At 43.1% G+C, this 12,526-nt stretch overlaps 1 protein-coding gene across 1 annotated transcript in view; it reads right to left on the reverse strand.

The window, feature by feature from the left end:
* Nucleotides 1-12,526, reverse strand: part of LOC117230794 (DE-cadherin) — a 91,514-nt gene that overhangs the window by 5,833 nt on the left and 73,155 nt on the right. The window contains exons 2-13 of the mRNA XM_033488575.1: nucleotides 11,936-12,009; nucleotides 10,916-11,057; nucleotides 10,395-10,633; nucleotides 8,275-8,463; nucleotides 7,466-7,752; nucleotides 5,988-6,258; nucleotides 5,098-5,677; nucleotides 4,663-4,844; nucleotides 2,984-4,328; nucleotides 1,923-2,146; nucleotides 1,273-1,488; nucleotides 600-939 (exon numbers count right to left, since the gene is read on the reverse strand). Coding sequence (XP_033344466.1) covers nucleotides 600-939; nucleotides 1,273-1,488; nucleotides 1,923-2,146; nucleotides 2,984-4,328; nucleotides 4,663-4,844; nucleotides 5,098-5,677; nucleotides 5,988-6,258; nucleotides 7,466-7,752; nucleotides 8,275-8,463; nucleotides 10,395-10,633; nucleotides 10,916-11,057; nucleotides 11,936-12,009 — 4,089 coding nt within the window. The remainder of the gene's footprint in view (nucleotides 1-599; nucleotides 940-1,272; nucleotides 1,489-1,922; nucleotides 2,147-2,983; nucleotides 4,329-4,662; nucleotides 4,845-5,097; nucleotides 5,678-5,987; nucleotides 6,259-7,465; nucleotides 7,753-8,274; nucleotides 8,464-10,394; nucleotides 10,634-10,915; nucleotides 11,058-11,935; nucleotides 12,010-12,526) is intronic.

Genomic DNA, 12,526 nt, shown 5'->3' on the forward strand with positions numbered 1-12,526 from the left:
AGTGTCTTTTTGTTCGTTGCGACATTTCATTCGAACGAGATTTAACCCTCTGACAGAGGCTTAGTGGTCGTTATCACGAGCGCGTCGAATGGTTTATTTCATAGCGATAGAGCGAAAAAGCGGAACCGAACAATTTTTATCCCTACGCGATAATAAAATGTACTTAAAAAAGTAACATCGTTCGTATAGTTTGACAGAATAATAACACAGCTGATAAATTAATTAGCTCAGACAGTAATCAACATGAAATACATGTATGTGTCTAAGACTGAGCATAATGAACAAGTAGTAAAAGTTGAAACGCGAGAATACAGTGACTTGTACATCGTTATACACAAGATACAAAAACTTTTCGTAAGCAGAATGTTAAAATAATTCGATAATATAATACGCTAATAAATTCGATAATCTAAATCGAATGAAAATGATTGCTGATGGGATGATAATGCGATATTATCCTTTAGTGGATTAAAGTGTTAAACAACGCTTATCTCTTGATTCGTCTTACAGAGCTGTGTCATATAATACCATAACAAATTGTGTAACTACACTACGACTATAACATGCGTTTGCTGGCTTACTTATTCAATTTATCGTACCTCTGGATTGCAAGCCAACGGGCGCAATTTTCGAATCGATAGGCGGCGCGTCGTAAATCGTTCGAAGAACGTTCAAATCGTAGCCCGTATCGACTTCGCCGCCTCCTTCGTCCTCGTAATTAATAATGTTCTCTCTAATGTCGTCCATATCCTTATAGAGATCGTCGGTCTTTTTCCTGTGCACCACCACCGCGAACAACAGTATCAACAATATCGCGAAACAAACTAAGATCGCGACAATGAAATTGGTGTCGATCCCGAAGGACACGGCTTTTGCCATTCCGTGATCGCAGCCAGGATCCGCGTTTCTAGATAGCGATGGCATACCCAAGTTGTACGTCTGAAACATAGAATAGCAAAAAAGATATATCGCGATTACAAATTATTGGACGAACTGAATTTATAGAATTTATCACGTTCCGTTCAGTAATTTCGGAAAAGTTGCTCGGCCAAACTATTAGCCGTGCTTCCGTGTTTTCTAATTTTCTACGTCTCAGTCTCACTGTTTCATTTCGACTCGGGAAAAAGATTTTACCGTACAATTTACACGGCAACGTTCGCGTTTATCAATAACAGTTCTGTCACATTCCTTTCGTAATCGAGGAAATCTTTCGACGACAGGCAAAGAAAATAGGATAAGAGAATTCATAAAGTAAAATCTTCGAGGCGTTACATTTCCATTGAAGGTCATGTTGCGTATGCATCCGACGAATCCTCTGTCGGTAGGTACATAATCCCATCCTAGTTGCGAAGCCATTTTTGCGAGATTAGTCAGAGTTCCACCTATCTGCAAGGGGCTGTTCACGTTCAAAAATCCGTTCGGTCCTTGCGGCGCGGTTAAGCTCATACACGCGGAGATTCCACAGTTGTCCACTTTCATTTCTATCGCCTGCAGCGCATAAAATATGGAATTTAACATAGATTTTGGACCTTACGTTCAAAAGGTAACTGCTTTTATTCGTATCACTTATTAACATACTGTTGACAGGTCACAAATAAACTCGTTTATTCATGCACAACATTGTTAACCGGTCACGAGTAAACTTTGAGTTTTACGCATGAAATATAGTCAATCTTTGCATAAAATATCTGGTCAACAGTGTGTTAATATATCGCTATTGATGTTCTGTATTCGTATTTATACCCTAAATAACGATGGAAAATATTTATACAAGTACATGCATGTGGTTCGAATGACCATGAAGTATTTCGAACGAAGATTATAGTAAAAACAAGAGCGACACCGTAGCGCACAATATAAAGAGTTATGGGGAAAAGGTAGAACGCAATGATTCTACGATGATAAAGACCAATCGCGCTTACGTTTTTCGTAAAGTAAACGTCTATCCTATGTCTTTCTCCGTCAGTGAGCTTAATGTGCGGTTGATCGAGTTTCACAGTGCCAGACCCGTAGTCCATGTAGAGAACCGCGTATCCCTGTTGAAGTTCCAGGGCCATGAAGTCTTGAATTCTGATCTTTGAACTATACGTCATCGGACCAAAGTAAAATACCAGACCGTTGTCTATGTGAGGCGTTATCTCGAGACCTGAAACGCAAACGGATTCACGTGATGAATGGATATTGACGTTCAGCTGCTGCAGGGATACGGTAGTGGCCAGTTTAAATTCCAATAAATCGAGCATCCGGATTGTAATTCTCGCGGAACGGACGATAAATTTGTTGCGGCAGTACTCTCGATTTTCGCGAGAATGCAGGAGAATAGATCTGGCGGAAATAAGTGAGAAAAATATCAACAGTATTTAGATACTGTCGCTGTATTTACTCTAGCTTTATCATCAGTAGACTGCAAATATTTGTGTAAATTTACATTAAAACGCAATTAAAAGAATAGAATCTGGGCAGAGATCTGTTTCGCTGAATAAATATTAGAACAAGTACTGTATTATGGATATTTTATGGATCTTTTTTCGAAACTTTATATACGTATTATGTATCCTTGCATGTCTAAATTTCCTACAAATTCATAAATAATTATTTTCTCACGAGGAATATCACCCAATTAATGCTGAAATCACAGATTTTTGTAACGTACACTTGAGAGAATGTATTACAGGGTTCGTCATATAGGAGTATAAAGGATAATGCTATTAGCAATTAGTTTAGCAGCCATAACAGATGTCTATCTTTGTGATAAACGATGTGTATCTTTAAACGTCCTTATGAATTCTGCGGGACGTTCTTTCCATACGTATAATTGTATACAATTGTATGCAACTCCATTATAAATTAAACGACCTTCCTTGCGAGTAACGAGAATTTACTACACTTGAATTGTGGACACACTGCTGTATTGAAATTTAAACTAGCATCGCTGTAACACGTGGCATAGAAGAGCAAGGAAAGAAGAAAGAAATATACCAACCCAAATGAGAATCGTCGCAAGCTTGACCAGGTGGCGGCATTATAGCCCAACCGTCGCCATGAAAACCAATGCCAAGAAGCTCGCATCTCGGCCCCTCGAGACCCGGAGGACACTCGCATCGATCTGCCAACGGTGTGCCTCCATTCAGACAAACGATCGGTTCAGCAACATGACAAGTACACTGTGGATCTACCACAGCTCGCACTCCAACGAACGTACTGATATTCGTATAAACCGGATACGGGACCGTGCTTGCATTCAGATAATTACGACAAGTATTGTTACAATGTTGTTTTTCGATGAGGCACTCGTCGATATTCACCAGCAAGATATCTGTCTTTAGCTCTCGTTCGATCTCTTCCGTGTGTTGCGCCAGGATCGTATTCAGTTTCTCAGGGGCGTAATAAGGACTGCCATGCGCCGAGAACCGTACATCCAACAAACTATTGTTGTTATGATGCGGCGAATGAAGCACCGTGAACACGTCCACGTTCTCCACCGAAGTATTAAGCATACTCGCTATTCTCTCCTGAAATATTTCCTTCTTACTAACGCCAGATTCGCCAGGAGCGACGAACTCCGTGGCTGTCATTCCGAAGAACCGCACGGATCCGGACCTAGCGACCGCTTCCTCGGGCAGCTCTTTCACCGTGACGTTCACGTACGCGTTCACCTGATGTCGCGGAATGCGAATGCTGTATTCGGTGACTATGAACTTGAGGACGAACGTATCGTTCGAGATTCCTGGAAGCAGCGTGATCATACCGTCCTTCGGATTTAAAGTGAATCCTTCGTGGGTCGATGCCCAGGCAAAATGCTTATCTGGCAAGTCCCAATCGTCAGCGTCGTTTACATACACTCGTCCGATATTTGTTTCTGGAGCCTCGCCTTTATAATTGTAGACAAATATAGAGCTGGAACCTTCTGACATAGCATTGTCGTTCTCGTCACCGATGATTACGGTCAACGTCGATGTTCCCGTCATGGGTGGCTTTCCGCTATCCGTGATAGCAATCGCAATGTCGTAACTCTTTCGTTCCTCTCGATCGAACTCGACACGAGCAAACAACTCGGCGTCTCGAATAGCAAATTTGGCTAGAATCTCGTCGTCAGCGGTATTTTTGTCTATTTCGAATTGGAAAGGAGGTCCGTTTTCGTCCGAGTCCCAGTCGCGAGCCTTCAATTCCGTGATCTTATCAGGAGCCCTGTTCTCACCCCATACTACGGGATAGGGCATGTCGAGGAATGGCGCGTTGTCATTTATATCGATTAACGTGATGTTCACCATTACGAGTTCTCGTAGCGCGGTCGGGGAGCCGTCTTCGTCTCGCGCCATAACGATCACCTGAAACCAATCGGATATGATAAGTTTCGCTGTTTCTTCCGAGGAAATCCAGTGGCGATTAATTGGTCGCGATTCGACGAGAATTCCAAAAACCGAACGACTGCTGACCTCTGTGCATTCGAGGTGGAAAATGTGCATCGTGTGCAAAATGTATAAAATATCTATGCAAGGTACTCATTCTGACGTTTACTACGTGGACCAAATCTCTGGAGCGATGGAGAACAGCGTTCTCTCCTTGCCATTCGGTTAATCGTCTTTTCAGCTTTGCACCGACCGATCGACGAAGCGCTCGATGGCACTAAAATGAAAGGTACACAGCTGAAAGGAAACTTACCGTCCACATGGAGTATCCCAAGGGGCCATCGCGATCCAGAGGTTTCTTCAAGGTCATGCAACCAGATTTGTCGATACCTATGAGAGGTTGTTGGTCTTCTTTTACGATAAAGTACGCGATATGCTGATCAGCGTTCCTGTCCTTGATGTCGGGATCGTAAGCGACCACAGTGGTGATACAACCTGTAACCAGTGCATAGCAATCAAACTCGCTTATAATAAAAGCTCGAACATAGTCTTATTGAGAGGAACGCGATTGGAAGATGTATCGAGGTCATAAAATTAATCAAGCTTCGGAGAACACGGTCTTGATCTTTGAAGCAGAAATTTCAGATCTCTCGAGATTCGACCAAAACGTATTCTACAGACTATAGAACTCTTATTCTATGAGCACGAAATTCTATTCTATGAAAGTAACGCTGAACGCGTTGCTCACCTTCCACCAGCTTCTCTTCCTCGATAGTAGGATTCTTATTAAAGTCCTCGAAGACCGGCGGATTGTCATTTACGTTTTCGATAAAAATCTTCACTTGAGCGGTATCGTTATACACGCCGTCGAAAGCTCTCACAGTCAAATTGTATTCCGTGATCTTCTCGTAATCCAACGGCTTCTTCACGCGGATCTTTCCAGTTGTGTTTTCGATATAAAAGCTGTCGTCGGTATTGCCAAATATAATGCTGTAGGTAACCGGACTGGCAGTGTCCAAATCATTGGCCTTCACTTCGGTGACCGGCGCGTTGATATTGGCATTTTCCAGGATCGAATTCGCGGTATAAACAGCTTGCGTGAAATGGGGAGCGTTGTCGTTCTTATCCGCGATCTCGATGCGAAACACTTGCTGACCTTTGTTGTGCTCCCCCGTCTTGAACAGAGCACTGGGAGAATTGTCCATGGCGATCACCTTCACGTTGTACGTGTCTTCGGTCTCTCTATCGAACGTGGTCAGAGTGGTGATGTTACCGGTATACTTATCGATAGCGAAAAGATCCCGGAAGTTATCCAATTCGTACGTGACCTAGAAAAACACGAGGGTGTGAAACGATGAGAATGCGCCGATGGTTGAATGCGTCTATGATTTTCATTGTTTGTATTGTTAAGCCCGCTGCCGCTGTTGCTCTTCTCTCTGGATCATACGAATCGAACGAAAAATTACATCGTAGCTTGCGTTATGTTTTTAAATGCTCGATGTCGGTGTTTTAAACGTATTTCGAATTTCACCGCACCAAGGCAAAAATATAATAAATTCGAGAAAGAGAATTATTTACTACGAGTATTCTAATGTACATTGATCGAGACAAAGGAAGAGAAAGAAGAGACGTACGTACCTGGTTATGGGCGGAGGTTCCATCGGCGTCGATCGCACGCACTTGCATTACCGGGACGCCTGGTGGCTCGTTCTCGAGCACTCTACCTTTCTTCAGATCTCGAAACACTGGAATGTTGTCGTTGACATCCAACACCTCGATATCGATCACGGTCTCGGCAGCCAGCTGATACTTGTTCTGCACGCGCACGATCAGCGTGTAAACCGTGTTGCTCTCGTAGTCAAGATGCTGAGAGAGCTTGATGTCGGCGGCATCCTTGTTTGACTCCAATCTGCCAATTAGAGAATAGGAGAAATATTGGTACGTGTACGATAATCGCCGAAAGTATACGCACGCTAAGGAAATTTCACTAAGCACAGCAACGACGGTAAAACATTTTTAATACCTTGATATTTTTTTGACGATTCAACGCTTTGACTGCCACGCCGAAATCACACGTTTCGCTCAGCACGCCATGGGAGTATTTTCATTGTTCGAAGGATATAATGGCAAAATAATAATAAATCGACGATGTAAGACAACATTTTCCCCGATGGACCGTTTATCTTACTGGTGATCACGGGTGACCATCGTGGCGCTTTGCTAACAGTTGACAGCGACATATCGTAACGAGGCTTCGTTCGTTTCAACAAACCATTCGCATTCGTTTTTTCGTCGTAAACAAAACGTGCAGAATACATTGTTGACACGCGCAGAAGATGTTAGTAAACAGTGTTTGCTCATTGTATATATAACAGCAAGGTATGTGCACACTTCTAACTTCGATTACACGATTATAAAGCAGCATTGACGATTATCTTCTAGGCTGTGTTTATAATAATATTCGTAGATTAGCCCTCAAACATACGGATGCAAACACAGTGCACCTTTAGATGCAATAGTTGTTCTCATTTTCTTTTTATCGATGTTCTAATGGAAATGTTTAATCGTTCAACGGGGCACTCTTTATCTCAAAGTATCTTCTATTTATCGGTTGTATTCAAAATGCCCTAACTGTCAATTTTCATAGAATTTTTACAATCGTAAGAAGTTGAAAGAAAGAAACCATGGTACCAGTCGTACATGACCAACGTGGCAGTCAAAGTATTAACGTCGAGCCGATTTCCCTTGCGAAACAGAATCTTGAATGACATCGACACGGGAGAAAGAGAAAAATTGAAGCTTGAGAGCGCATAAAAGTTAACGGAATTACCAGAGCGGTCAAACTGGCCGGTCTGTAATTTCTTATAGAAATTTTATGCACGTCGATATCTATGCATTTTGTGAAATTAGAACGACTTTTTATAGAATATACACTCGACTAGTTAAAGCTTATTTTTCTCCTCGCGTTCGATACCTCTTCACGTGCCTTTCAATTTCCATTTCTTCGATAGAAATTTCACATTAGCCGTCGCTCGAATGTTAATTAACTCGAGCAATTGGCAAGGCGGAATAACGACATTCGCAAATCGTAACTAATCATAAGAGATTCGCTTTACCTGAACGTATTTCCTTTGTTGGTTTGCTCTGTTCTACCAGGAACCAGCTCGAACAAGAGACCGCTGTTGTCTCCGCTGTTCGAGACGGCCTTTAGCCGGATGATACTCGCGTCGAAGTCGCTGAAATTTTCCTGCAATCGAATCGGCTCGGCAGGTCTTGGTAAGAAAGCCGGAGCCTTCTTGTGAGACTCCACCACTCGAATATCCAGATCGATCGTGTTCGATTTTGGAACGTCGCCCTGATCCTTAGCTGTCGCGGTCATGCTGAACTTGTAATCCGGATTCCTCTGCAAATATTCCACGATCGTTTAAATTCCTTCCATTCGGCTCGGGTTCGCTTCGCTCTTTCTCACTCGTTCGGCGATCGAAATTCACCAGATTCGTTGCTTTATTTGTAGGAAAAAAAAAGGTTTACTCGATCCATTCGAAAGCCTTTCGTTCAGCAACGCGTTACAGTCGACGCTCGGGCGAATTATTTCGTACTACGCGTTACGCTGGGTTGGCGACCAAGAGATAGCGGATTTTGTCGTTAGACGGTAACGAGAAAATCCGCAATCACTCGATTGTCGACCCAATATTTACATGACATCCGTCCATGTTTATGAATCAACGTAGCATATGGATTCTACCACGTTCGATTAGACGCTAGAAAAATCCGATTGTTCCGGAAAGCGTCGGATCGACCGTTTATTTGTATACAAAGGAGAACCGTGTACTCTCGGCCACGCGCGTCACAACCGAAGGGTAAAAATTAATTAATTCGATTAACGTTCGAATGTCTCGGATCAACAGCGTCGCGTGATACTTACGTCGATGGTTTTATTGAGAAATATCACACCCGTGTTGCGATCGATTCGAAAGTACACCGCGTCTTCGGGCTTTCTAGACAACAAGCTGTAGTAGACCACTGAGTTGTTGCCATCGTCGATGTCCGTGGCGGATACCCTCATCACTTCTCGTCCCAGGGGCAAATCTTGCGGCACCGACTCGGTATACGCCTGTACGCGAGACCACGATCACCAGAAAAACAAAACAACGTTATATGGAAATACGTCTGCATCGTATCGATCGATTTCTGAAATCTCTATCTATTTCCCACCAGCGTGTCTTGCCCTTCTCTAAACAAATCTACGTGTGCATGCGTCCAGAGATATAAACTAAACGCGACGAAAGAAGCCGCGATACGAGCGGTAAAAGTGGGATTTTCTATCCTATAAGCGTCAAATGCGCGTGTCTGGTACGTTTCGTACTAGACGTATACATCATTTCCGATATGACGAGCGTCGCGCATTCCTCGTCGTTTGGTATGTCGTCTGGCGAAAGAGAAGATTAGAGAGAACGCGAAATACGATTTTAAAACGAGCTGAAACTTTCTTCCGCTGCTATTTCTACGATATGATATTTCCTTTCATCGCCGACATCGTTCGTAGTCTTTATCGCTATCGTCGTTCGTCCGTGGATAATTCGCGACGTATTCTCGAAACTTTCGTCCCTCTCAAAAGCAGGAAGTGCGTTATATTTATTATAATTAGACGTATCTCGTTCTTGCACGATACAACTACGGTTGACGCCCGAACGAGTTGCATAACGACGAGTAGTTCACTTTGAAAAACTGATATATATATATATATATAAATGAAGGGAAATGAAAAATGATTTCTCGGAGGAAGATAAACGTGGACATTCGCAGGACAAGGGAAACGCGTTTCCTCGTTACGACTGATGTAAATACGCCAAACTCGAACATCCGACGCATATAAGAAACTCCGCCTTGAGATCGTTCGAGATCTTCGATCGATCACGCAGGCGTAGTAATCCACTGCGTAACAAAAACAGAACGTAGGCATTCGCATTCCCACAAACAAAAAGAAGACGTAAATAGAAAAAAAAATAGGAAAGAGAGAGAGAGAGAGAGATAGAAAGAGAATGGAAAAATAGAAATAAGAAAATAAAAAAACATCGAAATAGATATATACACCGGGAAAATTCGAGACCAACCTTCCATACGTATCCACGAAAGACCTAGGTTTGAAAAAAAAAAAAGAAAAAGAAAGAAATCGAAGCAAGAGGTGGTGGTTAGTGTAGCACAATCGTATCGTAAAGCGTAAGAGAAAATACGCTGCTGCATTCGTTGCTCGACGAAGCAAAAACCCGTGTTACGGGAAATTCGATTGGTCCGTAAAACGTGTATGAAATGGAAAAAAGACGAAACGCGTGCCAGAGGGTAGTATTTTCGACGACGTATACGGGCACGCGTGGTTGCCGTTGACACATAGAGCGAGGATGGGCGCGACAAACGCGACGATACGTAAACCGTATCGGACGTAGACTCCGGTTCGTAGATATTAGGACATTTACGATTAAAGAAATATCAGGTAAACCTGGCAAATTGTTATGAAAATCGATAGAATCTTAAAGTCCATGAAATTTTCGTCCATCAGTTACGCGTACTAAAGTCGTTCGTTCAATACGAAACAGCATTCCGATATTTTCGATATTTTCATAGAAAAAAAAACGTACTGGATTTCGAAACTGCGCGATCTTCTACTCTCGGCGTTCTCTTCGTTCCTTCTACGATCTATTACGTTTTCTATATTGCTATTCAATTGCGCATAACGTAAAATACTTTAGGCTAATGATTTCGAATTGTTCCAGTAGGTCGGAAAATCGTGTTATTAATTCCTTATTTTCTTCCAACCCTTCCAAATAATTTTCAGAAACCTTTTCAATCGTCCTACGAACACGAACTCTCCTATTTTAATCGTTTTCCTAACGATCGAAGCTAATTACCGCGTTTCTGTTGGAAGATCCAAGCGAGAATGTCCAAGTACTTATCGACTAGGCTGTGTCGTAAATCGGTATATGGACGAATCGAGCGACTCATGAGAGCGCTCGAAGAAGGTTCTCGAGGTGGTCACGCGGCACCTACCACTTTGTCAAAAACGGGCCCATTGTCGTTCACGTCCTCGATGGTCACTTTGAACGTGCACACGTCGTCGAGTTGCGGCCTTCCGTTGTCGGTCGCGAGGACGGTCAGGTAGGCTTCCTTTTCTCGAGCCGGTTCGTCCCTGTCCAGCACCTGCGTCGTCCGGATCAACCCGGTCCTGTTGTTGATCTCGAATTTTAGTTTCTCGCCGGGAGCTGTCACGAAACTATAAGTGATGGTGCCTGCGTGAAAGAAAAACACGTTTTAAAAGGCTAAAATGCAGCGTTTCCTCGAACAATTTCAGTCCAGTTTTCGATCGAATTTGGTCGGAGCAAGTCCACGTCGAACGTTATAATGGACGAGTCGAGAGCAACGCGCCGGAAGCTTCTGGATGAATTTTTCTACTACTTTGCCTTCGAGAAAGATTTTACGCGATTCGACTATCTCCCCGTTCTTGGATTTGAAATATCGGGAAAATTGGTGAAACTCTCGGTCACAATGCGAGATATTGACACGTCGCTTACCTCCATCGTCTGGATGGTCTCTGTCCTCTGCGTGCACTTTAATCACCACCGTGCCCACTGGCTCCTCCTCTTTCACTACTGGTGCGTAATTCGAGCAATTCGAAAACACTGGTTTGTGATTGTGGTTTTCGTTCAGTTGCATCTGCCAAACGAGTACAATTTCGGTTATTAGTGTTATTTCCTTGGAAAAACAGAGTTCGCAATTAAAAGTCCGTTTCTGTACACAACGTTGTCGATATTTTTTAGAATTAGAGTAGAATTAATAGGATTAATAGGAATCGCGAGATCATTATCGTAAATAGGCTAAAACCGTGGCCTACGAAAATTCTAGGCTTTGTAGCAAGAACGATCGTTGGTCGATTGTACGATTTTGTAAATAACAACTCGTGGTAGAAATCGGACGAGAGATTCGCAAGGTGGTACGAAGCGAAGCAACCTATAAAAGGTGATTATATCTCGACTTATTGTCAAGGGAAAATTAATTGGCTCTACGAAAACAATTTTCAGACTTCCACAGCTCGGTGATTCGATTAAACGCGTTCAGTTCTTCCGCGTCGTAGCTACAGGTAGACTTTCGCGCAGTGCTGTAATACGATGAATATCTAATTTTTTTGAAAATTGAAGTTACACGTAAAATATTCTTTTTCGCGTTCGTAGCTCTGCTTTTCTTGCTGTACGTTCGGAACACACAAAACGTAATAAAATACCAAAACCAAATATTCTTACAGCTACGTGTGTTTTAATGACATCTATCGAACAGCAGAATCAAAAATACGGAAATCGTTTATTCCGACAAAAAGAGGCAAACGCGTGGAAGATCGGAAGTCGTTTTCGATGTCAGCCTTTCGCTCAACGAACGCGATGGCCCGATCCCTGCGATCTAACTTTAACTAAACAACTCCGATTCCGTTAATCATTGAACGTTGCAGAAATATTTCACAACGTCATCCAAGCGTGCCGATCGATCGAACCGGAGAATCGGTTGATAGAATAAAAGTAGTATAATCGAAAAGCACTCACCTGAAATTCCTCTTCGTTAGGAAACTGCGATCTCGCGTCCAAGTGTCTGGAATGCCTCAATCTCGTTGCGTCGGCTGAAACACAGAGACAGGAAAATAGAAAATAAAACATCCATCGGAATCTCTTTCTCGCTGGACCAGACACGCGCGCGTATTTTTTCCACGGTTCGCGCGCCGCGTTTCCGCTTCCTCTGCCGTTGTCTAGGTACGCGCGAACACGGCCCCGTAAAAGCTTTCGATTTTACGCGGTAACGCGCCACTTCGGCCAAGAGGTATATCGAGAGAACGATAAATAATCGAGAGGGAACGTTACGCAAGCCGAATCGACGTCGCGCTTTACCTCCGACCTGTCTAATAATTATTTCAACTTGAGCCCTCGTTGCCCTCGCTTTCCTCTTTTCTTTTCCCTCTCGTTCTCTTTTTCTTGCCTTTCGTTTCTCCTGCTTCTCGGCTAGAGGAGCCAAAGGAGCTGTCGAGCTTATGGTAGAAACGTTAGGACACATTTTGGTCGATTTGGCTGGCGGTAACAGCGTTGGAATTTTATAGAAAGATAGTTGCGGATCGTTGACGCTGTCTGTTTACGGAATAAGTA

The sequence above is a fragment of the Bombus vosnesenskii genome, unplaced genomic scaffold, assembly GCF_011952255.1.
Source record: "Bombus vosnesenskii isolate JDL3184/JDL3185 unplaced genomic scaffold, Bvos_JDL3184-5_v1.1 scf7180000013267, whole genome shotgun sequence".
Lineage (NCBI taxonomy): Eukaryota > Metazoa > Arthropoda > Insecta > Hymenoptera > Apidae > Bombus > Bombus vosnesenskii.